Source organism: Morone saxatilis, unplaced genomic scaffold (assembly GCF_004916995.1).
Source record: "Morone saxatilis isolate NCDOM2014 unplaced genomic scaffold, NCSU_SB_2.0 Contig1, whole genome shotgun sequence".
NCBI classification, from domain to species: domain Eukaryota; kingdom Metazoa; phylum Chordata; class Actinopteri; family Moronidae; genus Morone; species Morone saxatilis.
The window spans coordinates 6,700,503-6,714,180 of record NW_023339651.1 but is presented as its reverse complement, the minus strand read 5'-3'; the positions used below and the strand labels follow the sequence as shown (position 1 = coordinate 6,714,180).

At 41.8% G+C, this 13,678-nt stretch overlaps 1 protein-coding gene across 1 annotated transcript in view; it reads left to right on the top strand.

Annotated features, from left to right (window-relative positions):
- nrxn1a (neurexin 1a) overlaps positions 1-13,678 on the top strand; it is a gene marked incomplete in the record, with an annotated part of 44,695 nt that overhangs the window by 7,254 nt on the left and 23,763 nt on the right. The window contains 7 exon segments of the mRNA XM_035671085.1: positions 2,869-3,170; positions 6,227-6,388; positions 8,420-8,491; positions 8,818-9,042; positions 9,807-9,954; positions 10,838-10,968; positions 11,250-11,502. Of these exon segments, the coding sequence (XP_035526978.1) occupies positions 2,869-3,170; positions 6,227-6,388; positions 8,420-8,491; positions 8,818-9,042; positions 9,807-9,954; positions 10,838-10,968; positions 11,250-11,502 (1,293 nt within the window).

Below are 13,678 nucleotides of genomic sequence, written 5' to 3'. Positions count from 1 at the left end.
ACAGTAGCAGCAGCAGTTGCACATTACAAGAGTAATAAAAAAACATCATGTAATAATAAGGCTTTAAAATCTCAGGAAGTGAAATAACCTAGATTGTGAGATTCCTTATTCCTTCCATTACTCTCTAACTTTATTAAATCTCATAGTGTCATTAAGATCAAGAAAGAATCTTTTTGCAAGAAAGACCAAGAAAGAGCAATGAAAAACATTTACAGTCAGACTTTACATACCACCACACAACCAGTCCACAAGACCCTAAGCCTAACCACAACTCATATAAAACATAAGATAATGGTGCTTAAAAATCGCCAAAGGAAATTAAATATTTTATCTTGAGGTATTTTCTGTCTTCTTCTTCTTGTTACTGTCATTTGCATTCTTCCACACTCTTTCTCTCTATTCGTTCATCCTCCTGCTCGCCTGCTTTGATCGACAGTGCTCTCCACAGGATGAAGTGTGACATGTGGTGTGTATGTCAGTGTCTGTCTCACTGTTTACTCTGAGCTAATACTGACTCACTCCATTAATCTGAGCTACAACAGATCCACTCCAACCTGCCCACTTGAGAGCGTGCGTGATTCTTCGGGTGTGTGTGTTTGTGTTTTAGGTGTGTCCATACACACTGAATACATGAATGCACGACACATGTTCTTCATTGTGTTTGTGTCACCCAATATGCATTTTCCTGCCTGATTTGTGTGTGTGTGTGTATACGTCTGTTGTTGTTGCGGCCCAGAGCTTCCAGATCGATGCAGAGATGCTTTATGTGCTCCTGTCTGGTCTAATGACATGTCTGTAAATTAGCAACAGAATGGTGAAGCACCACACTGAAACCTAATGGCACCTCTGTAAATTACCGCTAGAATGCTGCTGGACGGCTGCGTGTGTTCTCATTGTGAACAACTTGGCTCCCGTCCTCACTCAGCCACCTCATCTACATTTGTCTACGTGTCTGCTTGTGTGTGTGCCAGTGCGCTTGTGTGATTGTGTTAGCATTTGTGGCTGTTCTTTCCGTGTGTGTGTGTGTGTGTGCGTGTGTTTTTTGTGTGCCTCCCTCCTCCTCCTCGCTCTCGCTCCTCTCAGTAAAGACTAGCCCGAGGCCCTGAGTTGGTAATAGCTTTTCTGACAGCAATACACCAATATTTACAGAGACCAGCACCCACCCACACCCCTGCACATTTCATGCACACATAAAAAAAAAGCATATACTTGTCTGCACACACGTACACATTCACATGCTTGAACACAAAGTTGCACACTTTTTTCTTTTTGAGGCATGCGCATATACACGCACACTCTTAATTAACATGCTGGGAGGGAAGGAATCACACACTTGGGGGAACTCACACACATGCTGGCAAACAACTTGTTGTTTCTCACTCATATATTGGCATTCACACTTTGGGTTTTTTCATGCAACAGAAGCAAAGAAAGACAATTTGCCACAATTGCTCTTTGAATTGTGATATATTCTCACTTTTTCCTTCTCATTATTCTCTCTGTGTTATATTCACTCAAGTGCGGCCGATTCCATTTCAACACTCTTCTCTCTGCTTCTCACTACCTTAATAACCTATTACACTTCAGTCTATTCATTACGTGGCAATCCCAACACCCTCCCTTCCTCTCCAGCGGTTCCTCACCAAGTGTCTGTCTTGCTCCAGCCTGACCTAGTGTGTGTTAAATTCCCCTCTGTTCTCCTCATTATCGTGAACTACAAGTTGGTGGTTATGCCAGAGGCTCCACATAGCAGAGGAAAAGAGGCCAGCGAGACGTGCGGAGAGGAATGGTGGCGTGAAGCTTGAAGGGAGGTGTGAGAGATATAGGGATGGTGGTGAGGAGAATGCTGGAGTGGATGCGGAGGAAGGGTGATGCTTTGGGGGGATGGGTGTGAAGGAGACAGATAATGTCACCCCTGCTTGCCAGCACAATAGTATGATCATTTTTTGCACGCAGATGTGTGTGTAGGTGTGCATATTTGTTCCTCTGCTTGCTTGCGTATATGGCTGTGTACTTCTGTATGAGTAGGTCTGAGAGAGTAGATAAGAGAGTGTGAGCTTAAGGATGATGGATTGCAAATCTTGGTCTTGTGTCCTTGGGGGTCACAAAGGGTGTGCAAGGTAAGTTACCATTGGCTGTCTGCTTGTTATCCTGAATTCTAATTGGTCAGTCTTGCCTGCTTTGGCTGCCATGATGCTTACAGGCTTCGGTTCTCCATCTTCATTGTCATTTTTTGCCATCCTTCCCAAAACCTTTCTAACCTCCACTGCTACTGCACATACATGCACATACACACATTTTGGCATTTGATGAACATCACGAAATGAGCCATGTTGTCAAACAAGACCACATCACTTCAGACTGCCAGCACAGCTGTTCTCTCAAAAGAGAGGATGGCAGGTTTCATAACGAGTTTGGAATGCTACAGACTCACGACTGTCTCTCTCGCATCCACACTGTTTAATCTCCAACCCACATGAGTGATCAAAGCTTGTTTACACACCACTCCATGGTACGATTAGAGGTATGGAAGGAAGTGTTTCTTCCAAGTGCTGGCATCAGTGAGGCTTTGCTTGACAGTAACAACATTTTCAGCATCTTAAACAATATGTTTTGTACCGCACATCCGAATCAAATTTAACCAGGCCCAGCAGAGCTTTGTTTTACTCGGCTGGCTCTGATGAACACCCACCATTTTATCATCTTTGAGCATATTGTGAAGAGGAGTGTGGGAAGAAGCAACATAGCTTGGATTTTGTTCTAATCATTATGATAATGTTCAACAAGAGTATAATCATTCTATACTTCTTTGTTCTTCCTCCCTTTTTCCTTCGTCCTCTTCCTTTTCCACCTCTCCCTTTCTATCAGCTCGCGAGGAGTATGTTGCCACCTTCAAGGGCTCAGAGTACTTCTGCTATGACCTGTCGCCCAACCCCATCCAGTCTAGCAGCGATGAAATCACGCTTTCCTTCAAGACGCTGCAGCGCAACGGCCTGATGCTGCACACCGGCAAGTCAGCCGACTACGTCAACCTGGCACTGAAGAACGGTGCCGTGTCACTTGTCATCAACCTCGGCTCCGGGGCCTTCGAGGCCTTGGTGGAGCCCGTCAACGGCAAGTTCAACGACAACGCCTGGCACGACGTCAAGGTCACCCGCAACCTGAGACAGGTAACCAGACAACAGGAGATGGAAGAGTGAGCGACCAAGCACAGAGCAGGAACAGGAGAGGAGATATTAAAGTAGTTACGATATTATTAAGCCTTGAAGAAGAAAGATTTGAAGGGTCATAGGGTAGGACAAAAAGATCGCAAGTGGTATATTAATGAATGGATGGAAGCATGTTTGGATTTTAGTTAGTGATCAAATGATTAGCAATAAACAAAATTAATTACAACAGTTATCATTTTGATTAATTAATTAGTAATTGATAAGTAAAAATATTTTTAAAAAAATGCTTTTTTCAGTTTTTGAAATGTGAGGATTTGTTGCTTTTCTTTTGTTTTCTAACATTGTAAAGTGAATGACTTTGGGACTGTTGGTCGGACCAAACAAGAATCTTGAAGTGTGATGGGCATTTTTAACTATTTTATCACATTTTATAGACTAAATTATTCATTTGTTTATTTGTGAAATAATTTTCAGATTAATTAAATGATTTTCAGTTGCAGCATTAATTCTAATTCCCTGTTAAATAGTTTCAGTGTGTGTTTGACTTTGGTGAACCACAGTGACTGCTGCAGATGTTTCAGGGGCAGTGGGCAGCAGAAAAGACTATAGTCTGCAGCAAGAAACTAATCAATGTAGAAGCTACGGTCAGTGGTCTGTTGTCCAACTGCAGTGATGCTGTGGTAGGAAGAAAATACCTGAGGTTTTGGTCTTAGTTTACAGTGGGTTAACCACCAGACCAGCACTGCTTTCTGCTCTAGGTGAGTGCTTTTTCAATTGTGGGTGTGTATGTATGAATGAATGTGTGAGTGAAAGAGAGAGAGAGAGTGAACTAGAGAACACTGAGGGTCACTAGCACCACCTGTGCCCTGCCTCTACCGTTTGCCTGTTTGTACTACTAACTTGACTACTAACTTTACTAACCTGCTAGTGAAACTAACCACCATCCATGGAATGATTCATTCTACTAACCTAACCTGTGCCCTTCTCCTAGCGAAACCACTCCAACCAACCTACTAACCTCACCAGAGGCCTTCTAGCTATCCTTTTTTTGTTCCCGAAGTTGTTCTGTTCACAGTTTTTTGCTTTCCTTTCTCCCCCTCTCCTACAAAGCACTCAGGCATTGGACACGCTATGGTAAACAAACTCCATTGTTCGGTAGATATCATTCTAATTGTTTCTTAGTTTGGGTTTGCCCCGTGTCTATTTCCTTTTGAACCATAGACATCAAAACTAAACCAATAAAAGGATAAATGCGGTTGGTAATCTTTTACGCTTAAAAAGCCCCCCTCCCCCCCTCCTTGCCAACCACTTCTTTTTTTAAAAATCCCTTCTTCCCTTTCTCTACCGTTTTTTTCACCCCATCACTCTGTGACTGACATGTAGGCGTGTACTGATTGGCTCATCCCTCACCTGCACGCAAATGGCGAGCCCCCCCCCCTTCCTGCATGGCGTGACTCAGAAACCCTTCCCCTCTCTGATTGGTCCGTAATATGGATAGAGAGGTCCCTCCTTCCCCTTCTTTTTTTTCCTTCTTCTTTTGATTTTTCGTCCTCCACTCTGCCACTGCATGTTCTCCTCTGATTCATCCTGTCCTCTGTTGTCGTTCTTTTGTCTGCTGTGTCCTCTTTGCCAGTGGTTGCATGCAGAGAGAGGAACAGGCTGCATGTTTCTATATTTATGTGAGTGTGTACGTGTGGAATGAGCCGTAACCCATCTAACACCTGTGAGTGTGTGTACATCAATATGTGTGTGTTCGTCCATGTGTCATCTCATTCAGACTCGCTGATCTAACAAACCCCCCAGACCACATACTAATTAACTAACACCATCATCACAACTCACCCTAACAACACGATAACATAACATCATCACAACTACTAACAGCATTGAAATCATTAACCCTAACCTCAGTAACCCCACACAGCTTGGCCTGACACAAGTAACACCACTGTGGCTGTCAGCAATGCAACAACTAACAACTACTAACAAGTAAATAGTACTAACACCTACCTGTATAGCACGAAGAAGCCTGTGGAAACTTACTAACACCTGTGGCTGGGCAAGTTTGCCTGGCAATGATAAGCACCATCAGTGAGAGGAAACATACTGTAGTGGGAAAGTAAAGCGCTCACAACCTTTATGGGCAGTTGAACATGGTCAGTAATGTACTTAAGAACATCAGGGTGATAACATACCACTAACTGTGACTTACGTGTGACAGGGTTTGCAGCCTGTGCAAGCTAAAAGCCCCCATATAGGTTATTATACAGCAGAATGGGCTGAATTATAAAACACCAGGGCCAGTGTCGCCTTAGGTGGAGCATTAAGGGAAGCTGTTGTTAGTGTATTAGGAAGTAAATCAAATTGCATCTTCTACCAGATAAAGCAGCTTAGAGTCTGCGGCAGAGACATGAGGAGGAAAACTTTTAATGTAAAAGCTGAACTAGTGTACATAGAAGACGAGGCTAGCCTTTTAATGCAGTGCTGTGTTTTGGTTTGGTTTAGTCTGTACAATGCAGTGACAGAACTGGCTTTGAAGTCTGAGTGTGGAGAGTCACAATCCACCGATGGTGGCCTTGAGGCTTTGGTTATCAGTAAATCTTTATTAATCACACACAGGATCTAGTTTTCATTCTGTACAATAGACTTACTGCTGTTGACAGGCAGAAGCAGGCAGACCACATAGTATGATTCCAGTCAGAGTGTACAAGTGGTAGATGGGGCTACAGAGTGTATTTCTACGTTTAGGCAGGTTGAGTGAGTGGCATTTAGCAGTGTATATCAACATAATGTCAGTAATAACAGCAAAGACCAGAGGCAGCACTATTCATTTACACCACACAGTTAGCACTGATCCATCCACACCAAATCAAAGTCCCAACAGCACAACTAGCCAATTCCCCAAACCAATCAGGCCTTCTCCCCACCAGAATGCATACACATTGGTTACCAATGAGTAACGGGGGCTAATTTGGCTGGTCAGCGCCTAGCTAGCGCTTAGCGCTACCTTTGGTGTGAGTATATAGCGTGTCCTTTCCCTGTGCTTTGTTATGTAGGTGACGATCTCTGTGGACGGCATCCTGACCACCACTGGCTACACCCAGGAGGACTACACCATGCTGGGCTCTGACGACTTCTTCTACGTGGGAGGGAGCCCCAGCACTGCTGACCTGCCCGGTTCTCCAGTCAGCAATAACTTCATGGGCTGTCTTAAAGAGGTGGGGTGCATGCGTTGTGCACTTATGTGTTTTACCTGCAAAAAGAAAACACATTTGATATACTCATGCTCATAGTATGGTTTAAAAAATTGCATGATATTAATAAGATTATCTTTATCCAGTATATATTGCGATATGGCAAAAATCTAAAGATATTTGAAAAATGAAATAAATAAAATAGTCAAACTGCTTTTTATTAGACAAAACTATCCGCACATGCAAAACAAGTTAGTTATTTAACCTCAATTTGCTCAAAATTGTTAATTTAGACAGAATTGAGACTGAATGAGCTACAGAGATAATCGCTACATGATAATTTCTACATAATATGATTCCGCTGAAAGACGATGAATGATAATATTTAATTACTGCTGAGTTAATATACTAATGCTGCACATATTTCTGTATACTCTCAGGTTTTAAGAAACACATTGTCTTCTTTTCTCACTTTTTTTTTCTTCCTCTCTTCACTTACTGTCACGCATCATGCAAACATTTTACACACATTATCTTATAAAGCGCACACACCGAAATGCTTCCATTTGGCAGACTCACACAAACAGTCCCAGACACACACACCCTCCCCTGCATCAGAGAGAATCAGTGATGAGTGTCGTTGAGGGAGTAGATACAGCACTAAGCACTAACATGCTAATTAGCTACGGCACAGAGACGCTCCATCCATCCGCTGTGCTTGAAATGGGCCACAACACTGCAACAACAAAAACTCACATGACACACTCATGAAAACACACTAATACACTTGCATATGCACATAAACACAATCTTAGCATGCATGCGCATACATGAGCAGGAATGCACAAATATACCCACTAAACACACACAGACAAAAATAGTCAAACACAAACAATCACACATATGCACTCACTTATGCATTGACACAACAAAACTCCCAAATACATCCTCACACCCCTAATATACACACCACGTCTGAGTCTCACTTTCATTCACACAGAGGCATAAACAAACAACCAAACAAGCCGACAGATGATGTGCCAAACAGAGAGCTATCTGTATCAGTGGTGAATGCGCTCTGTGTTGCTTCATTAAGACTGATGGTGTTTAAACGAGGCTGCCGCTGTCATAGTGAACCCTCCACTGGCACATTTACATATTTAATACGATGATATGATAATCCGTGTGAGCAAATTAAGATGTATGCAGTGAATCACACGCATGAATGATCTCGGCTGTAACAGTTTGGTGCATTTGATGTGGCGCAGGCACACTCCTACACACCCACACGCTAACACCATTTTGCACACTTGCAGCACTTATATTCAAGAACTGAACTCATTGCCCTACACACGGATGAAAAATCACATGACATACAAACATTTTTAAACAAAGGTGAAAAGCCAATGCAAAAGAGAAGTTTTGTGATGTTGCTTAGTTGAGGTCATAGGAGGAGGTTTGGATTAATAAAGCAGAGCTTGTGTGTGCCCGTCTCTCTCAACATCAAAATGCTCAGCACAGGCACACTCTTTACACTCATGCTGCTCAGTCAGAGAGCGTACTGTGTTAGGGAAAGGAAAGAGAAACAGAAAAGAGTAAAAGCGATCATGCAAGTAGCAGGGACAAATGGGAGTTATCAAAAGATGGGGCTGGAGTGGCTCGCTCGTCTTAAGGTTGTCGCTTGCATATAAAAATACCAAAACACTTGAATAAATAAAAAAGTGGGTTGAAAGATTAATGGATGTCTGGTCATATTTTAAGTGTCTTGTCACCCTTTTTATCTCTTCAGCATTCTCTTCTTTTTTTGACCTCTGAAACAGTTAATCAAAGCATATCAAAGCGTTTTCTCTTTGCTTGTTTTTCCTTATTGTTGTAAAACACTAAGGTTAAATAAAGAAAAATCACAATAGTCAAATTCTATGCCACACTAGACATATTTGACAGGAATCAAATGAGGTTGTATCTATTGACCACGAGTGAAGAAAAAGGTTTCTTTTTTTTATCCAAAGATAAATTAATGTTTCATTCTTTTCTCTTCAATCCTGTCCCCTGAAGGTGGTGTACAAGAACAATGATGTACGATTGGAGCTGTCTAGACTGGCAAAACAGGGAGACCCAAAGATGAAGGTATGCACTTTCAAAAGCATGTACAACTTGATCCAGACTACACATTATCCTCTTATACGAAGAACACAGGAATCATTTTGTACCACAAACTCCTGTCAGGCCCTGCAAGGCTTATACTGTATTTTAAGTAAATGGGATTATATTTTTGAGAGTTAGACACAAGCTTTTGTCTTTTAGTCAGTTACAGCTGGGAGCGACTGGCTTAAGTTCAGCTGCAGACTACAAAGGAGCCATTTTGGCCATACTATTCACTGGGCAGCCACTTAACAACCCTTTTTCTTAAATGTGTGAACCCACAACATTTATTTTTCTTTTACCTTGCCCAGGTAAGTGGGATGGTGTCCTTCAAGTGCGAGAGTGTGGCCACGCTGGACCCTGTGACCTTTGACACCCCAGAGTCTTTCGTGGCACTGAGCAAGTGGACAGCGAAGAAGGCGGGATCGATCTCATTTGACTTCAGGACCACAGAGCCAAACGGATTGATGCTTTTTAGCCATGGCAAACCCCGGCAACAGCAACGCAAGGACCCTCGCACACCTCCTACAGTCAAGGTGAAAATATAATATATATACTATATATATAATTTATAGAAACACACAGGAAAACCATGGAAGAAACAAGACTAAGAATAGAAGTCTACAGCCATGCTAGTAGCTTTGTGAACTTAAATGCTAACACACAATGACAATGCTAGGGTGTTAGCCCCTTTAACCTGATGGTGGTGATAGATCACAAACGTTAATGCTCTTCATCCTGAGGGAGACATGAGTGTTACATATCTCATGGCAGTCCATCCAACAAACCACAAATGTCAATCTCATGGTGGCACCAGAAGAAAAGCCAAGGAATCACTAAATTCGTCAGAATATATAGTCTGGGAACCATGAATATCTGTACAAAATGTAATAACAATATTCATTATTACTATTGTTGTTGAATTTAGAATTAAAAGCTAAACCTTAAGTGAGTTTTTTTCAAAACAGAAGTCATTTCACCACTTAACTTAAACTATATCAAATCCAAGATGGCTGTTAGTTATTATATTATTAGTATAGTAGTAATAATCTTCTCCTATAACCCACAGATTCACAACTCTAAGCAATCTAGAAATCCCCATTCCGCACAAGATCTATGTAGTTTCTAAAAATGTATAAGTTTACTAATCTTCACTAAAATTGAATGATATTGCACAAAAAAACCTGATTATAAATGGTTAGACTGGAGCCCAATCACTTTATTGTAACATGCAGCTACAATTTGCATTTTTATTGCTCGCCATTACTGAATACTGATGCTGTGCCTCTTTGACTTACAGGTGGACTTTTTTGCCATTGAGATGCTGGACGGGCACCTGTACTTGCTGCTGGACATGGGCTCAGGAACCACGAAGACCAAGGCTATCGACAGAAAGGTCAATGACGGAGAATGGTATCATGTGGACTTCCAGAGGGACGGACGCTCAGGTACACTACAGCTCACTCAACTCTGAGCCTAACCTTGACCACACAGGTTGATGGAGGTGGAGGATAATGGGTAGACAAGATTGTACTTCAACATTTTATAGTAAGCACCAGGCTTCTGCCTGCTGTCTGTATTTAATTCAATCTGGACTCATCTAATTTGATTTTAAGAGTGCTGGACCATGGACCATTTTTAACAAAATCAATATACAGTAGCACTGTCAAATTTATTGTAATGTGTTGGTATAATTACCATAACACTCAGACTACAATTAAAGCAATTGGTTGCCTCTTTCTCATGGTAGTGCTGTTAATGTTTTTTAAGTATTATAGCCACATTTGTCATTAAACCGATGCCTTCTGTAGGTAAATGCATAAAACATACTAACACAGCACCTTTTGTTGTCTTTCATGAACATTATATCTTCTTCTTACATGTATTTTATACCGTTCATACAGTTCCAAAATGTTTTGTTTTTCAGTCTGATATCGTTTGTATGTCAGTGTTAATTACAGCCTAGAGTAGCAGTAGAGGCTGCCAGTCTTCCCTATGGGGGTCTTGTTTGTTTACTGTAACTGTACTAATGTCTAAAAATAAATGTATTAATGATTTATTGGACATAGCACTTTAAACCAGCACAGACTTGGAGGCACAAACGAGTGACTATGGCTTGTGTAGTTTTTCCATTGCTTCTGATTATAGCAGTGATGAGCGGCGGTGATGATGATGAGGAGGAGCAAAAAAAAGGGAAAGGATGATGATGATAAAAATGATGATGGTAGTCATAACGGAGGTGGTGGTGGTGGTGATGATTGTGATGAGGATGTTCACATTGAAGGTCATAACAATTACTGAAGTTGTTTTGATGTCTCGCTGTGAATCCAGGGACCATCTCGGTGAACAGTGTAAGAACAGCGTACACAGCTCCGGGAGACAGTGAGATCCTGGACCTGGATGAAACTTTGTACCTTGGAGGACTACCTGAGGACCGCGCTGGACTCATCTTCCCTACAGAGGTTTGTTTTTGTGTGTTTTGATAATATAGCTGCAACAACTTGGGGTCTGGAAACCAACTGGGTTTCAGCAGACAGGGATCCCTGAGACTACATCTTATCAAATACGGGCTCGCAGCCTGATGTGTATCAATTTGTGGGTCCTTGACACCAAACATGTTGAGAACCAGTGCTGTACATTATTTTTATTTGAGCACGTGTAAGAAACACATATATCAGGTGAAATTATGACCACAAAAATTACTTTAAGTGAAACTTCTCAACACTGGTGACCTCTTCCTCAGGTGTGGACGGCTCTGTTGAACTACGGTTACGTGGGCTGCATCAGAGACCTGTTTGTGGACGGGCAGAGCAAAGACATCCGGCGGCTGGCCGAGGCCCAGAGGGCGGTGGGGGTGAAGCCCTCGTGCTCCAGAGAGCCACCGAAGCAGTGCCTGTCCAACCCCTGCCAGCACAACGGCATCTGCAGGGAGGGCTGGAATCGCTACGTCTGCGACTGCTCTGGGACGGGATACCTGGGACGCTCCTGTGAGAGAGGTGAGAGTAATATGATGGCAGGTTGGAGAAGAAGAGGACGAGAATAACACTTCAGCTGGACTTTTGGCAGCCTGTTTAGTAATTGGCATGAATGCCTAAGTCACATTTTCACAATAGAGATGAGTAAGCTAGCTAATTACAGTCACTAAACAGCACCATTTTGTGAAGAATTAATAATATGTCATGAAGCAAAATACAGTCATAATGACAGCTTTGTCATTTGCTTTTTGGCTTGAGAACATTGAGTAATGCCAAAGGGATGAGTGACAGAAGACAGATGGTACAGGGTGGAGAGTCTAAAGTTTTTAAGTCAGAAATAATTCCATCAACCACTGAAAATATATTATGATCATCAGTTATATTGGGCAATAAAATTTTATTCATTATACCTTTAAGTTATGCTTTTTTCCCTTTCAATGGCCCATCCTAACAGATTACACCTGTTTGATAGTACTTTGCTGTGTGCTAAGGTACGCTCATAAAGATTTATAGCAGATAAAAATGTGGCGAAATTCTTCAAATAAAAAGGTTTGCAAATTGAGTTTAGGTAAGTTTACCCTTCACTATGTCCCTGGTGATGGAGAATAGAAAGGATGGCATGTAGAAAGCTGGCACTGTAGAAATAGGTGCAGATAGAAATAAGCACAAAGATAAAATGACCCAGCTTGCTCAACAACAAAAAATAATAATAGTACAGCATTTCTATCTTTGGCTGTATCTTTTTTTTTTATTCAAAAACACAAATGTTCTGTGCATGAGAGTGAGAGTAGTAAGGTGGAGGCAGGGAAAGGAAAGGATCAAGCAGGGGTGAAAGAGAAGAAGTGGGAGGAAGCAGAGCTGCAGACAGGACTATTGGACTTCTATAGATGTAGAGACTGGGAATCGATGGGAGAGGAAATGTGCAGAAAGCAGGGAGCAGGAGCTGTGACAGAGGAGGGTGAAACCACTGGGCTGGAACCACCATATGACAGCAGGTGAGGAGATGAGGAGGAATGGGAGACGGGAGTAGAAAATCTGACAGAGAGAGAGTTATGAGAAAAGGTATGAATTTAGGCCGAGAGAGAAATGGAAAGTAGGAAAGATTGGCAGAGGGACTGATACAGGCCTGTTGAAAGACGCGAGATGGAGTCAGACAAGGAGAAGAGAAGAAATGTTGTTTGTGCCACAACTGCTGACGCGTCTCAAGTGATGATTGTACTATCATCTAACAGGAGATATAGACACACACATACACAAACACACACACACTGAAAGGCGTTGATATGAAAATGTTTTATTTCGGAGGACAAACATCCGCAGTGTATGTTTATCGTAGCAATGCACCTTCTCTCTCTCTCTCTCTCTCTCTCTCTCTTAGCTCCTTTCCTCTATATCTTTCTTCATCCCTCTCTGTGTGCATTGAGGGGTCACTAACTGGTGGTTCAGTGGATTAAAGGAAGCACAGATGGAGAAGCAGATGGAGAGAGTGATTGGCCATGTTTACGCCTTCTACCTGCGGTTTCTCCCTCCCTTTTTTACCTCCCTCATTCTCTCACTCTTGCCTTTGTTCCCCCTCTCTCTTCTTTAATGAACAAAGATGGTCGCTACTCTCTAGCTCCTTGATGAATTTTTATTTTGTAAAGAGTGGTCACACATATTTCTAGCGACACATTTGCACATCTCTTAACACATTTCTTTCCTCCTGTTCGCTTGCTGCTGTTCGCACTGATGGGTTACATTCTTGCTGTCCTGATTTCTCTATGGAAGCTTATTCCTGCCAGGAAAATATATTAAATGTGTTGGGAATTACCTCAATTTCATCTTAATCTATCAATGGGTAAAATGTTGAATGTGCAAATTTCAGTCTAATTTTTTTTTCAAACAAAAACACATATTTTAAAATCTCCATCTCTTAACAATTATGGATAACCCTGACAATCCACAGTTAAAACATCTATTTTATAACTAAAGTTCATATTACTCTCAAAAAAACATTTTTTTTTAAGGATTGACAAAAATAAAAGTACAAATCCTTATTTGCATTAATCTTGGAGATTAGTAGATTCTACCTTTTGTCTTACCACAAATTATGAGATAGCAAAGGGCAGCGTGCACACACAGTGTTGGGGCCTTTGACAACAACAAAAGTAGTTCTCAAACTATGGTTTGTTTACCACTGGTGGTACGCAAGCTGCCT